General features: G+C 40.6%; 1 protein-coding gene across 3 annotated transcripts in view; it reads right to left on the minus strand.

The window, feature by feature from the left end:
• The window catches only part of PPARGC1A (PPARG coactivator 1 alpha), a 110,405-nt gene that overhangs the window by 30,946 nt on the left and 63,466 nt on the right, over nt 1–15,993 (minus strand). For all 3 annotated transcript variants that reach the window (XM_063921749.1, XM_063921740.1, XM_063921757.1), the window contains exons 5-7: nt 13,600–13,801; nt 7,871–7,916; nt 7,688–7,761 (exon numbers count right to left, since the gene is read on the minus strand). In XM_063921749.1, the coding sequence (XP_063777819.1) occupies nt 7,688–7,761; nt 7,871–7,916; nt 13,600–13,801 (322 nt within the window). The remainder of the gene's footprint in view (nt 1–7,687; nt 7,762–7,870; nt 7,917–13,599; nt 13,802–15,993) is intronic.

The following is a 15,993-nucleotide window of genomic DNA, read 5'->3' on the forward strand; positions in this document are numbered from 1 at the left end:
CAGATGTGTGAACATGTCCATATATTCTACATCTAAAGGAATCATTTATTGCACCAGAGGATCTAACGGAGCATGGGAAATGGGTTCAAGTTTGTTGGTGAATTGTAACACAAAAGATCTCTGTTTATTTGCCTTTCTTATCTAATCTATAAGATATCCTATCAGCAGATTGTTTAATTGCATAGGTGACTGCTGAAGAAAATGAAAAAGCAGCCAATTAACAAAATGAACAATACCCCTTGTTGGCATTTACATAGAGATTTTTTTTTATTATTATTATGAAACTCCGATGCACACTAATGTCAGAGCAGGTGTGTAAATAACTCTATTTTAGGGCTGCTGTACAAATGTATGTTTTCTTTTTTTGTTTTAGTAGCATATTAGACTGGATAACTATTTGTTCTGAAAATGATTTATATTTGGTATTACTGACTTTGCTGCATAAAATAAGTTAACGCCAGTGCCTGAGGGGTGTTCTAATAGGTAAAACGGTAAAGTCAAGCAAGAATTTTACTATTTTTGACTTTATTTGGCACTGTTCCCTAGGAGGAATACATTCAGGAAGCCAGGCACACTAGTAGAAAAGGCATTTTCCAATTTCCATTTTGACACGCACTCCACTAAGGGCAGTATTCAATTAGCCACAGCAATTTACCGCAGCTAATTGGTTTGCCGGGGGCTATCCAATTATCTCCTCTAAAATGGAGTTTATCCCCGATGGCGATACTTATTGGGGATTATGTTTTGCATGCCTCAGGCACATGAAGCATAATCCACGAGAAGTATCCCTAAATCCAGCTACAGTACGTAGGTACGCCTTTTCGCGGGACCTATTTATTTTAGCACGAAAAATTTGTGTTTTTTTGCACCATCTAATTGGATAGGGGTGATTTCACTGCAGCAGTGCCTGCAATCATCAACAGCAGCTGATTCAAATCTGCTTGAAACAAAGTAATCTTCTGATGTGTTAAAGGGCCTAATTCAGACCTGATCGCTAGGCTGTATTTTTGTACAGCAGGTCTAAACTGCGCATGCGTATGCACCGCAATGCGCAGGTGCGTCGCACGGTTACAAAGCGGATCGCCGCTCAGATTTGTGCGAAGGATCCATTTGCACAGGCGTTCGCAAGGAGATTGACAGGAAGAAGGTGTTTGTGGGTGGCAACTGACCGTTTTCTGGGAGTGGTTGGAAAAACGCAGGCGTGTCCAATCGTTTTCAGGGAGGGTTCCTGACGTCAATTCCGGTCCCGAACAGGCTGATGTGATCGCAGCAGCTGAGTAAGTCCTGTGCTGCGCAGAGACGGCACAAGATCTGTTTGCACAGCTCTGCTACACATGCGTTCACACACTTGCAAAGCAAAAATACATTTCCCCTATAGGCGGCGACTATCTGTTCGCAGCAGTGCAAAAATCGCCTGCTAACGATCAGATTTGAATTAGGCCCAAAGTCTAACATTGAAAAGTAAGCCCCAAAACATCGGCTATAAAGAGAAAGTTTTTTTATACATTTTGACATATTTAATGTGGAACTGATATATCCATATAACTACTGTAGTATTAGCTGTATTGTCTGTGAAATATAAGGGCCGGCCTGCTGATGTGAATTTTATATGTTTTATAAATATTGTATTTTAATAAATGTTATATATTAATTCCTGAGCGCTGTAATATATTTTTTCTTTGGTTTCTAGTATGATAAAAAAAGCACTAGACAGCCATTTTTCACAGCCGCGGCACTAGAGCAGTTAACTGAATATCTCTTTGTGTATTTCATTTCCTATTTGCATTTATCCCTATCCTAATTTTTCATTTGGGGAATGTAGTAATTCGTCACGGAAATGTGATCGTAAGAGCCAGCTTATGACAATATCTGTGGTGCTGCTACTAGCTATGTATACACATTGACATAGTTAATCAATCATAGGGGGTGTAACAAGCACCTCCAATACTCAATTTTATTGACTGACATGCTGGACCTCACACTGTCCCTTTCACCTCAATCTTTTGAATGCTATGCATATAGCTTGTGCGCACAGCACCTGATACCTCCCAATCATCCCACTCAATCATAAAAAAGCCATCAGTATGGCTTTATTCTGTATGTCAATTTGGTGCTGAATGTTTGGGGAGTGCATAGCCTGTCAGCAACATAGCTGACTGTTAAATGGTAAGGGACTGGACGGGTCAGTAGACTGCCATTACCATACACACTTGCAGCTGTCATATACTGTAATGCACCTTTATATCACACTACAGTGCTAGATTTCACCATATAGTGCTATGAGAGGTAGGAGAGCTCCATGGTAAAATTTGTTTAATAAATGCAGATATACAAAAATATAGTCTTGCAACCTATTCCTGGGATGTAACTATAGGGCAGCCACAGGCATCCTATAGTAGTAATAGTAGCCATTTTCTTACTCAGTCATTGTAAACCAGGGCCTGGTGAATGCTTCATCATATAAGAGGGGTGCAGACCCCTTTAGGCTGCACGGGCGCAGTTGCAAACTATACACAGTTCAACCATCGATGGTTTTCCGCCAATGGACAACCATCGATGGAAGGTGCTTCAATGGACAACCCTAATTGGGAGGCTACAATGTTATTAAAACTGACTCCCCTCACAAAATGTCTGCCTCCAGCCTTTGCCTGCTGAAGTGAAGCATGCTACCAGCCACGGTCATAATTATGTATCCACTGGGACTCCCCTCCTTTGATGGCTATTGCTGACATGTCATTTTACATCCACCAGACAAGTAATATATGAAGAGATGTCGGCATATTTTTACTTTAAGCCTCCAAAGCACCACATAATCAATCTACATCTGTCCCTGTTGGGCTTATTTAATGACTCTGTGTTATATGCACATATAGCAGCAATTTGCTGTCATTTTAGCAAACTGCACTGAAGTAATGAGAGAATATGATAGCATATCTGTGCACATGGCTATGGCTCTTGTAACAACATGTTGCAAAGAGAAATGATGTGCTGTAACCGATAGCAACCAGGTAGGCTTCAGATTATAGCAGTCTAGTGTGAGTGTCATGACACAGCAAAGCAATCTATTACCCCACAATGAAAATCACTGACAAAAAATCATCTTCTGGGGTTTTTTTTGGCTTTAGAATTGAAATTACATTTGTTGACTTTACTAAACACGCTCATTAAAACATTTCCAATAATAAAAAAATAAACGCCATAAAATAAGCCCCAAGCATGGGCATCTTCTCCACATTATCTCTCTCAAAAGTTTGATATATTTCCCCCGTGACCTTTCAGCAAAAGCTTTAGGCCCATCTACGCAACAATACAATGGCATTACAGAGCCATTTATTAGAGGCCTGCTTATACTTAGCATATTCCTATTTAAAGTGCTTAACATGTTACATAAAAAGCATTCATGAAACCATTGCCAGCGACACATTCCAAACACGACAAAATGATCCACTGTCCTTAAACAAACAGGTTAGCTTAAATTAGTAGTGGGTGACTTAATTTGTGGATGCTAACAATCCGTTTTGTAGACACAACACCTTCAGGGCACTAGGGAACAATGCTTAGGTAGGTCTTTGTGTAACCAAATTGTATCCTCGCTACACTAACAAATGCACTAACCTAAAGGTGAGTTATTCATGTGGAAACCGCTACATGAGCTTTTGGGAAAATAAGTGTAATATGCATCTTAAAATTGGTTGGTTAACTCTGTCCTGTTTTAAAATCGGAAATGTTTCCATTCCCGGATTAAGGGAGGGGCAACAGGGGCGTCTGTCACGGGGCCCCCACACACTGCGTTTTCAATTTAAGGAATCTCCCTCCGGCAGCTCAGCTGTTCATTAATAGCAGCCGCCGAGTAGCTCCTCCGTGTACAGTCAGCCTCGTGGGATAGTGAAAGGAAATCCCGTGAGACACTCACTCTGAGCCACCGGCGTCTGCTGCTCCAGCACGTTGTCTCTGGCCAGGCTGCTTCTCCGGCTGGGGGGGGAGTAGGCCTTTGGCAGCAACTTTAGTAGTGGGGGACCCTACACTTTTGTTGCCCTAAGCCCCCACCAGCCTTAATCCGGCTCTGCCATTGGTGACTGAATTAAACTAAGTATGGTCAGAGATGAATAGATCATAGCTTTCAGTATCAGATAACTGAGTAAAATCGCTGTTACAATTTCTAATCATTCAGTGGGGGGTATCTGTTTGAAAAGTTAGTTGGGTGTCTGTTTTTTCCTATCTAATAGACAGGAAAAAACTGACACCCAACCGACTTTTTAAACATTTGAATTCCCCCCTAGTGTTTCAAACTAAAATGTTACTATTGGTTTATTCTAACTTTCCAATGTTCTGCAAAGAAGTGGCTGAAAGAGATACAGGAAAAGCAGGACTTACAAGCCTTAGGCCTTTTCACTTTGATGAACGTCATGCTGCTTGGAACATATTCCACCTGCAGATGAAATATGTTACTGTGTCTCCTGAAGCCTGTTCCACCCGTTTAGCTAAACCATCAGCCCCCATTCCGTCTCTCAGATCACTGTCAGAAAGCAGGGGCCTATCTACAGTACAAGAATGCAGCTATGCACCTACTGTATATGAGAGAAAGCAAATGACAGTGATAATGAGTAAAGATGGGAAAATTTAGGCTACAGACAAGCTCTCTCATAATGACAAGTCTTTTATATGTGCTCTGTCATGTAACGTATATGATTTTATATATATATATATATATATATATATATATATATATATATACATATACACATACACATACACACAAACCACACACAGAATACATAACATACAGTATTCTGTGAAAATAGGGAGAAATATGCCTTAAACAAAAGGCCGACACATGTCTGCATAATGTATAGGGAGCCATTTTGAAACTGAAAACTATGAAGTCAGGAGCTTTTGTTTACAGAATATTGCATGAATACTGATTCACCAATACATGGCTGTATATGCTGGGTATGATATAATTGGTCACTACTGAACTGAGTGGTTACCATTTCACATTTATATATACTCCAACAACAAAATGTCTCCACCATTAAAATTAGAGCATATTTACATTTTTGTTCTTCCAAAAATTTATTATTTTTGTTATTTTTATTTTAGCAAAAAACAATGTGGTTTTTCACAGGGGTAACTCCTAGTGGCAGGAGGGATACATTCACTGGAGCCATTAAGCACTGAAGAGTAAAAATATATGGGTCATGACATGAAATATAGTACATAATACATGAAAATTAAATTTCACATAACCGCTAACATTTGAGTATATTTATGCTGCTAAAAGATGTGTGATAACTGAAAATCACCATATTTATTGCGAATCGATTTCCCGTGTATATATAGAAGTTGTCGAAGTGGATGCAAAAATGGCTAAATTCCACATATTTTATACCTGAAATTATGGCAGCACGGGCAGTGTAATGGTTAGTATTACTGCCTCACAGCACTGAGGTCACGGGTTTGTTTCCCACCTTGACCCTGTGTGGAGTTTATATATTCTCTTCATACTTGTGTGGGTTTCCTCTGGGTCCTCCCATTTCCTCCCACAAAAATATACTGGTAGATTAATTGGCTCTTAAGGGGGGTACTCATGGAGCGATATTCTAAGCAATCTGACTAGATTGCTTAGAATATCAGCATGATCGCTCCGTGTGTAGCCCCCTCAGCGATAGCGATGCGCGGCCCCGCACATCGCTATCGCTGCTGCTAGATTGGCCTGCATGCAGGCCAATCTATCGGGTCGCTCACTTCATCCGCTGGGTGAAATGAGCGGCCCCCCAGGTCTCCCCTTGCACGCTCAGCACAGATCGCGCTGTGCTGAGCGGCAGGAGAGATGTGTGCTGAGCGGTTCGCTCAGCACACATCTCTCTTGCATCGGCCCGTGGGTACTGGGCTTTAACAAAATTAACCCTAGCGTGAATGTGTGCACGTACATGCGGTAAACAATGTAGATTGTAAACTCCACTGGGGCAGAGACTAATATGAATGGCCAAATACTCTCTGTAAAGAGCTGTGGAATATGTGTTGATTATATAAATAACTGGTAATAAATAATACATAAATATTAATACTAATTGTAATTTCATAGTTGCTGCCACATAAAGTACTTCTAAGATAAGTAGTTCATTAATAGTAACGGTCAAAATTCACAGTTAATTCACGTGGATTCTACAGGTTTGAGTAATTTGTATTAGAGCCCTTTGACTGGGGACAGAAATGTAACGTGAGTCACATTCATATGTGATAGGTGTCACATGTCAAAACTGATTTTAAGTATAGTTTGGTTAAAATGCAGTCTTTTTGTGTGTCAGTCATAAGTTTAGGATCTTATAAGTGTATAGTATAACAATCATATTGTAAAAATAATTATGAGAGCAGGTTTAAATCCTTTATAATAAAAGGCTAACGGTGCACCTCACCTCGATGGGAGGAATTCAAGATGGCGCCCGACAGAGCAATTCAATTGTTGCTCTATTTGGGTGCGCACTGCCGCCAGTGCTGACAGTACTGTTATGTTGTTCCATCATTTTGACGGGCTGGTAACTAGTAAATATATAAGTCCCTACAGTTCCTATGTCCATTCTGTTGTAACATGAGTCACACATATAAAAAATAAAATTCAACTACGAGTGTACATTTTTTTCTGCTTCTAAGCATTAATTATGTCTTCTAAGCATTTATTATGAATTTCAGCTTCATTTTTGTGTGTGGTGCATTTAAACATCTAAAAATGAACATGAAATATAAAGTGAGTCACATGGAATCACCCACATATACTGTCTATGCAAAAGCTTTTAGTAGTCTAATATTCTATAGACAGCAGAAACAATATTATCACACTGAAGACATGTTCAGTACAAAACAAAATAACAACCACACACAGAACATTCAATTGCATATAATTTATCTTCTTGGAATAAATGTATTCAAAATGCCAAAATAGTGCTATGCACTAAAGCGCAATCATAAGATATTATTATAAGGACCATAGTTTATCGTCCAGTATAATCATTTAGCACCATTTAGTGAATGAGCCTTCAGGACACAAGTTACTTGTTAAAAAGACAGATTTTAATGTAATGGGACATATTTAATTATCACTCGTTCCTAATCTTAAATGGTGTTCCAACCAATCAGCTCATACCTGTCATGTGTTTGAAAAATGACAACTAGGAGCTGATTGGCTGGAGCACCATTTAAAATTAGTAACGAATTATAACAAAAATACAGTATGCCTCACAGTACGTATTCTGCCAAGGGTGCCAAGATTACTGCATATGGATACATGAGGCATATGAAACACAATTTTTGCTTCTCTTACACGACTTAAGTTGCATGTAATGACTTTTGTGTTGCATTTAATGACATGCATGTTATAATGATATTTACATACATATGTTAAGGTTGCCATTCATTGCTACGTTAGACATTGCATTTACTGTGCTTATACAATGCAGCTGCATGCATGATATTGCTCTGTATCAGCCACTGAAGTCTCAGAGTTCCACTGTGAATATCCATCAACAGATTGAAACGTATAGATTTTTCTTGGTGAAACCTCTCAGTAGCTTTTTGTATAGGCAGCTTGATTTGTAGGCATGAGGGCCCTTTAGGGGTTCTCCGAGTACCACACTACACAACCTTTTACATGCACCATGAATTGTAATAGCAATGAAAGAATGATCCTTACCTGCAGTTCCAGAGAGCTCCACACTTAAGGTTCTTTCAATAGTCTTGCTCTCAAATGGGGAACCCTTGGGGTCACTGGAAGACAGCGTATATTTATAAAAACAAGCTGAAATGGAGCTATTGTAGCCAAGACGAGAAGACACCCATCCCTTGCCAACAGAGCTTGCCGATGCCCAATACTTACTTTGGTGACTCGGGTGTCAGAGGAAGTGACAAACTTGTTGACTTGGCTGCAAATGAAAAGAAAACATTTATTAACATTGCTGCAAATGTATAGTCTATATGTGTTTGGAATTACCGTGGTCACTTATGTTGTTAACTACATTTTTTATTGAACAACACAAAGTAAATAAATACAATGAATAGAGGATTACAATAACAATACAACAATAAGCCAATAAGAGTGCAGTGCAGCATCCCCTGCTGCGTTCTATTGGATCGCCTATCAATCACTTCCTGGAATCTCTCCCCTGGGAAGTTTAGCTGCACTCAGCTCACATTCCAGCATTAAACCCTCAGCTGCAGAGGCGCTCCGTCCTGTTCAGCACCAATATGCCCTTGATTCAATAATGGATCATGCAGGAAATCAATTGAACCATATTCATCATTTCATTTAACACATTCACTGCTGCGCTTCACTGCGTGCCTACATGTGTTTTCTGATGTGTTTTTTTAGAATGCAGCTTTATTTATTTTTTAATCTCCGGTCTGCAAGTGACTCTTGTCATTCTTATTCCACTGTATGTATTAAGTTATATTAACTTTTATCTTCTAACAGGGACAAGAGGAGGTGTTGCCCATAGCGGACATTCAGATTCCACAGATGCGTCCTCATACATCTAGCCTCAATATGCCATGCCACTTCCATGTGCAGAGCAGAGTCCCTGGGCATTTGCCAAATAATTGAAAGAAGCATCAGATTACTTTACAACTAATTAGGTATTAATTACTAACAGTAAGTCAATGATAGCTTTCTAAGTGTTTGCTTAAGTAACTGTTGAGTTGTCAGCCTGAGGGACCCAGATGGAAGTGAACCCCGGCTCCATGCACAGTAAGCAGCAAATCCGTGGCTGACATAGCATTGGGCCTGACAACTCACTTACTGATACCGCTCCAATGTCACTAGATCTTGGTGAATTGATTGGCTGCACTGTCATGAATATTTCTTCAGCCAGGCAGCAGTACTGGTGACCATGTCCGCAAGTACCATTATTATTGCCTCTACATTGGCTCTTAATATGGCTGAATTCAATGTGATGCGTGGCACGTGTCAACTGACACCTACACCAGGGCCGTCTTTTCGTATGGGCTTAATGTTGCCCAAGGGCCCCAGGGGTACCAGGTTTTCTAACATCAGCCCTGGGGAACCTGAGATATTCGACTTCAAAGCAGTAATCCCCATCCAAGCTTGTTAATTGCTCTTCCCAGCCAGATATCTTGGGTTCTTGAGTTTTTCTGAGGGTATACTCCAAAAGCTAGGTCACTCCCCTTTTCGATGGACACTGGTAGCTTGTATCTACCATTCCCAGAACCAGAGATACCAGCCTTCCAGCAGGTGGTCCCTGCTCGAGCTCCACACGCCTGGTATAAAGTTTTATATTTTAGTCGGTGGATTGCTCTGGCTCCTGAACTCTGATCCACAAGTCCCCAGTACCCACTGAAAGGTGGGACTCACTAGTTTTTTTATCCTACTGAAAGCTATGAAATCTATTTCTAGGAACTGGAGATATCTGCAATCAAGCAAGCTGCCCTCCCACCAGAAAATGCTAAAAATTAAGCCATATTAAACACCCACTACCACCCTGGAAGACATGCACAGGGGCCCCTTCATTCAGCCCAATGCCCTCTTCTACAGTTTACTGTTCTCCCTCCCGCCCCATCTCCCACCATCTGTGCAGTAAAGGAGTAATTAGCAGACATTACTCCTCCAGGTCCTACATGCTGAGTGGAAGATAGAACACCTCCTACCGCCCATGGGACATCAAGGCTGCCTCTGATAGCACCCCCCACCCCTACAGCTGGAGGATGGGTAAGGGCCCCAGTGCACTGCTTAGCCCAGGGGCCTACACTGCTGTTAAGACGGCCATGACCTACACATAGATATAGCCCATAATGGTTGTGAGAGGACAAGAACTGAACCATTATACACTGTATCAACCGACTGCTATCCCTTGCTACATTCACTCCAGTATAAACAACATTTCCTGCTACTTTGCGTCATAAAACCCTGCTACAGTGTGTACTAAACAAGACTGATTGTGGATCACTACCTCCCGGCCGCTCATGCAGTATAAAGTATTATAGTATATGCTTTGAAGCTTTTGTTGCTGAACATACACATCAAACTAAAGCATAATGAATACAAATTATAGTCTCAGGAAAGCTACATATGAAATCACAGAATATATGCAAAGCATCACATTGCGACTATCTCCTATAGAACGATAAACCTGAAGTAAGCAGCATGGAGTTCATTAGTCTCATGAATAACGTGCGCCCGGCATGTCCGTGCACAGGAGGCACAGGGTTAATCGGTAAGAACACTTAGGTTTTGTTTCAGTACCAAGATTACAAGTGGCAGAAGCTGCTGAATAATAAACTTCCTTATATGGATTCCTGTCTTATCTCTGCGCTGCAATAAGGAATATATTATTTGATGCAAATCTCTTATGTCTTATATTCTGAGGTTTTTTTTCCTGAGATTCCTGACGTTTTCGCACATTTGCCCGAGGATAAAGATTCACAAGACGCTTTATACATTACTGTTTCAAGGTATTGTCTTGTTCTAGTGTTACTTTTTCAGTACTTTCTACAACTCTAAAGCTGTTGTTCATTAAAAGATAGCTAATTAGTTCAGTTTTATTTTACGACTCTGAGGACTTTTTTTTTTAGATGCTTTAAAACTGAAGTGAAAACAAACTGGAATTAATGGGAGATGATTTTGTGCGTTTATTCATCTGCTCGCAGGGTTCCATTTTTTGTAGAGATTTGTCTAAAGGTCAAGACAAAAAAGTAAAAGTTGGTCCCGCTAATCTGGGGTCATTAGTAGACACTAGGGGCCTGATTCAGAAATGGATGTCAATGCAGTAGAGGCCGCGACTTTTGTCACAGTCGCTACTGCAAATTTAATGGCGCAGCCGATGCTCTGTCTACTGAGACGCCGTCTGCCTGCCGCTCGTAACCGCTGCGGTGTGTACCATAAAGCAGGCATCGGCATGTTCTTTGGACATTAGAACAACCCTATGGACGCAGCCCCAGACATGCCAACCAACGAAACCTACCCTGCCGTCGCTCAGGAATGCCTATTGGAAATGCACGGATCTCAATGCAATTATCAGTATGCATGCGCAATGCATCTCGGGTACATGCACAGATTTAAATGATCTGTGCTTGCACCTGATGGTTTCAATGCATCCACCGCTGAATCAGGCCCCCGGTGGCCTGTGGATCTCTATGTGTGGTTGTGATTGTTGACATTGCTCAAATTGCATGCATTCTTCAAACTGAAGATAAATGAATGATTCAATAAATGATACAATCAGTGCCTTAAAACACATCTAATAAATGGAGGTGTTAATATTATGTTAGAACTGCAGTTTCATCCACATCTCCATGGTGCTTCTGTCTAATGTCATCTGTGGGGCGTATATGTAACTGAGGGGTCTATTTACTAAGCCTTGGATGGAGATAAAGTGCACGGAGATAAAGCACCAGCCAATCAGCTCCTAACTGTCATCAAACCCAGCCTGTGACATGGCAGTTAGGAGGTGATTGGCTGGTACTTTATCTCCAGCGACGTTATCTCCATCCAAGGCTTAGTAGATAGACCCTTAAGTGTGACAGCAGCAACAGTCCCACATGCAGGTTATAAAGGCATAATATAACCACATACTAAAAGAGCAACAGACAAAATGAAAAGTGTAATAAAATCAAACTATATATTTTTCTCAATTAAATATACGGCAAAATTCTCATTATTTTATGCCACATAAAAATGTATCCTGCCGCTAGTTTTCCTTTAAGGAAATAGCTTATTGCCCTGTTTTGCATGTATGAGTAAAAAGGGATTTGATTTATAGGCCAGCAAGCGTACACGAGAGGAAAAATGTGAAAGCCCTTCTGGAATTACCATGTGGAAAATTACCCATTAAGAATGCTATTTAGCAATAAAAATTAAAGGGAACCACAATGGATATTTCCTGAGTTATATAAGGAATAGTAATGTACAGAAAGTAAGCCCTGAGACGTTACATAGACATAACTGCAAACATTTCATAACAAAGGATCTCTAGCCCTCACTAGGGACTGGCTCATGGCAGATGCAGGCTACTGTATGGGTTATAGGATGGCTGCAAAAACGGATGCGGACATAGAAAACAGACATACACAAATAACCCGGTATTGATCCGGTATATTGCCTGGTTGACGCGGGTAGCTGTGCCGTGAGAAATGGTCAGTCCCGAATTACTCAACCCAGGAATAAAGAAGGGTTATTCTCAGGCTATTACCAGGTCAGGTGCAGTGTGAACAGGTTTCTTGGGTCGATGCTACCCGGTACCCGTTCACAGCATAGGGAGAGGCGGCACGGAGTTGATCTCATCACCTAGCACCACTTTCAAACCCGCCCCCGATGGCAACCCGATCCAGCAATATGCCAGGTCGGGAAGCAAGTTCTCAGTGTCCAATGCCGGGTCGCACCCGAGAAGGACCTGTTTCCAATTCCTGGGTGCGACACGGCATTAGCGATCTGAAAGTGGTAACAGGGACTAGAGCTGCAATTATACTACTGTGGTCAAGTAAAGAGACCTCATGTATGTCAGGGAGGGTTAGGGTTAGGAGTTAGGAGTAGGGTTAAAATTCTTAACGGGATCCGTCGGGATTATGACCTTCAGGTGCCGCTGCCGGCATTGTGATGATCAAGGTAGTGAGTGCTGGGATTTTGATACCAACCCAAAGTATTAGCCTATATGTAATACACAAGTGACATCACTGTATGTACACTATACGTATATCTTTATGTTTGTTGAGTAATGTTGCCATCACTTGTGTCTGGGGAGTAGTGTTGTCACTAGAACTGATTCTTAAAGTGTTCTGTGTATAGAGAGTGGGGTAATACGAGCCTGGATAAGAGGAGCATCTCATACAAGCAACCTGACAAATTTCACATTGAAACTTGTGTATTATAAGGAATAATGTACTCCTTACTGTAATATAAAATCATATTATATGGATTATATATATATTATAATGGCACTAACAACTGTGAAATATATGGTATATAAAGTCATACCGCAGTTCTGTCGCCTGAATATATAAATCCTACTTTTTATATGAAAACTCCTGTGTGAATTTTTAACATCCCTATATTTTACAATAAAGGGTGCATTACCCAATAAATATTATACAAGTGCTGCTAAATGTGTATAAACTCCTGTCAATAATATCTGTAGAAACAGTGAGTTATATGTTATTGTTCATAACCTGTTCGTTTTTATCTCATTATTGCGTTAAATCTTGTTTATTACAAATAAACTTAAATCCCCTCCTGTTAATTATTACAGATTCATTCCAAATATTGCATATCAGCATAGAGCCCTGCATCTGCCTAGCTGACTTCTAATATCTATATAAAATGTATACAGGTGCGTGTGTGTATATTTATATATATATATGTATATATATATATAGAAAAATAACACATTGAAAACGTGCTCCTAGTAAACAAAAAACAAGAAAAACACATATACAGTACAAAAGGAACAACAGAGCAACACCACATGGCTGAGGCACTAGCCTAAGACAGGTGTGTCATGTGACCGATCCAAGCCAAGTGGAGCGAAGACCAATTTGTATGAGTAAAGACTACATTAAATTTACCAAGATGTGCAACACATATATGAGTCCCCACGCTACCTTGAAAATGTGGCTGAGGATGCAAGCAGGGCTTCTTTTTTGTGCATTTGTCAAGCCTGTTGTTAATCCTGCTCTCTGTTGATTTGGTCTGAGAAGAGTCATCATTTGCAGTCAGGTACTTAAGGAGCTCTGAGCAAGGGCGCCTTTGTGGCTTTTGCTGTTGACAAATGTTTCTGGGTTTATTACTCCAACAGTTCTCGCTCTTTAAAGCCAAAAAAAAAAAAGAGAAAATAAAATTAGTGAGCTGAAGCTTTCAGTGAAAAAATAAAATAAAAAAATACATCCCATTTCTTCTCTTTTATTAATTTTGTAAAGTGTTCACAATAAGTGTACCAGATCTATGATCTGTGAATAATTGTTTGCAGAACAAGAACAGAAAATTGCATTTAAAATTCCCCAATGCCACTTATGCAAAGTTTTATTTCATTTCTCAGTTGCTTCAGTTTTATCCTCGGAAACATAGACGCATCGCTTTTTACAGTCTTTTTGTAATAAAGTGTGGGATTAAAACCACTTAGGGTTTATTTGTTACCTGCTGCTACAGCATAGCATCTCACAGCTCTCCTAAGCGTCCTTAAAATGTTTCGTTTTCATTTAATGCGAATGGTAAGGAAACATCATTTAAATAACATAAACATCCCAATGAAATGCCGTGTTCTGATTCGCTACCCAATAGCAGTGGGCCCAGTATGCAAGCGAGGGACTGCACTAGTGTAAAAAGAAAGACGTCCCTTAGCACTTTTTTTGTGTGGGATAGTCTTGGTTATCATGCTTCAACCCTGGCAAGCTCGCCACGGTAAAACACACATGGTAAAGCTATATCAAGGCCCCCCCGGAATTTGTCCTGATTGTCCAATCAGGAATGTCACAGTGTATGCTGGCTCAATATCAGTAACAATGGAGACAAATTAAATATCGCTAAATACTGACATCACTGCGGATGAGATGCTTCATCACTAAGAACCAGTAACATTTCGGAGGCATAAAGTGACATAAATAAGGAACACAGTGCCTGCATAGGTAATTGCTGCACTTACTTACATTATCCTGTCACCATTGTGTTTAAATATATTTGTTTACTGTTTTATGTGTTGCTCGAAACGTCGTTAATGATCTTTGTAAATCACAGGCACGGTTAATCATTAGGCAAATTTACTTGTATCCTGAGTGCACGTACATTTCACTTTTAGGCTGTCCCGTGCAATATTATTTCAAATAAAGCAAGAAGGTGACAACTATGGAGTGAAACATATGTGACTACTCTCCCGGGAGACTTCCAAATTTCATGTGGATCTCCAAGATTCCCGAGAGAGTAGAACTCACATCCAGGTACTGTCCAGCTCCCTAGCGATGACACGACTTTCAGTGCAGTGGGATGGCTCAAGGAGCGGCATTGTGCAGCAAGGGGCGGGGACACAATTATACAAATCGCATTGGTGCACATTCCGCACTTCCCACTTAGGCGTCCCCTCTAGGATCTACTATAGAGGAGGTACAAAAAATAGGCAAGCTAATAAAATATGATCATTATGATCAGCCAATCAGTCAGCAGGGTCTGTTTACATAATATATGATGGATTTGTGTGACAGAAACTCAGCTATTGCTATAATTTATCAATAAATCTAGCCAGATCCGCCGAGTGATATCAGTTACAACGGTGATAAGTGCCCAGAGCATTACGCCTTAACTTTCTGCTTCACTGGTCCAGCCTGCAGCTAACTGGATTATACATGCGCAGTAGAAATGAAAGGCCAGAATTGTGCTCTCAGTTCGACTTCTTGGAAAAATATAAAAATACACGTTTCCAAATAGATTGAGAAACATTTTTTTTTTACTTCATTCACGCTTCCGGATGTAGTGCGAGATCGCCGGAGGTGCGAGATGCCGGCCGATTGCAGACTTTTTAAAGGGGCAATCACTTGTAAGTGATTGTTCCTTTAAAAAAACGTCCGAGATCATCCAGCATGCCACACCTCCGGCGATCCCGGGCTCCATTACATCCCGACGCGTGTTCTGTTACTGCCATCCTGAGATCCTGGACAGTGCGCATCTTACTACTGGTGGAGGATACCACCGGCGTTAACCTCTTGACAGAAATGAGAACAGTGAAAGCACTGAACGTTATGTTTCCAAAAAGAATTGCCATACCAATCATTAATAAAATCAGCACACGTTTCAGGCTGGACTCTATCAGATGACATAGATAGCTGATAAGATAACTTACTTATCTCATGGAATAACTCAGCTACTGAATGTGGAAGAAGAAGCAGCGAAGGACAGGTTTTACTGCTCCTCCTGAATTATGAGTGTAACTAGACCTGTAAAACAACTATCAGGTCACCGTTTCTGTATTATCTCCAAACAGGGAGTAATATTTACTGTACACAGTAGCA

Source organism: Pseudophryne corroboree, chromosome 1, assembly GCF_028390025.1.
Source record: "Pseudophryne corroboree isolate aPseCor3 chromosome 1, aPseCor3.hap2, whole genome shotgun sequence".
Taxonomy (NCBI): Eukaryota; Metazoa; Chordata; class Amphibia; order Anura; family Myobatrachidae; genus Pseudophryne; species Pseudophryne corroboree.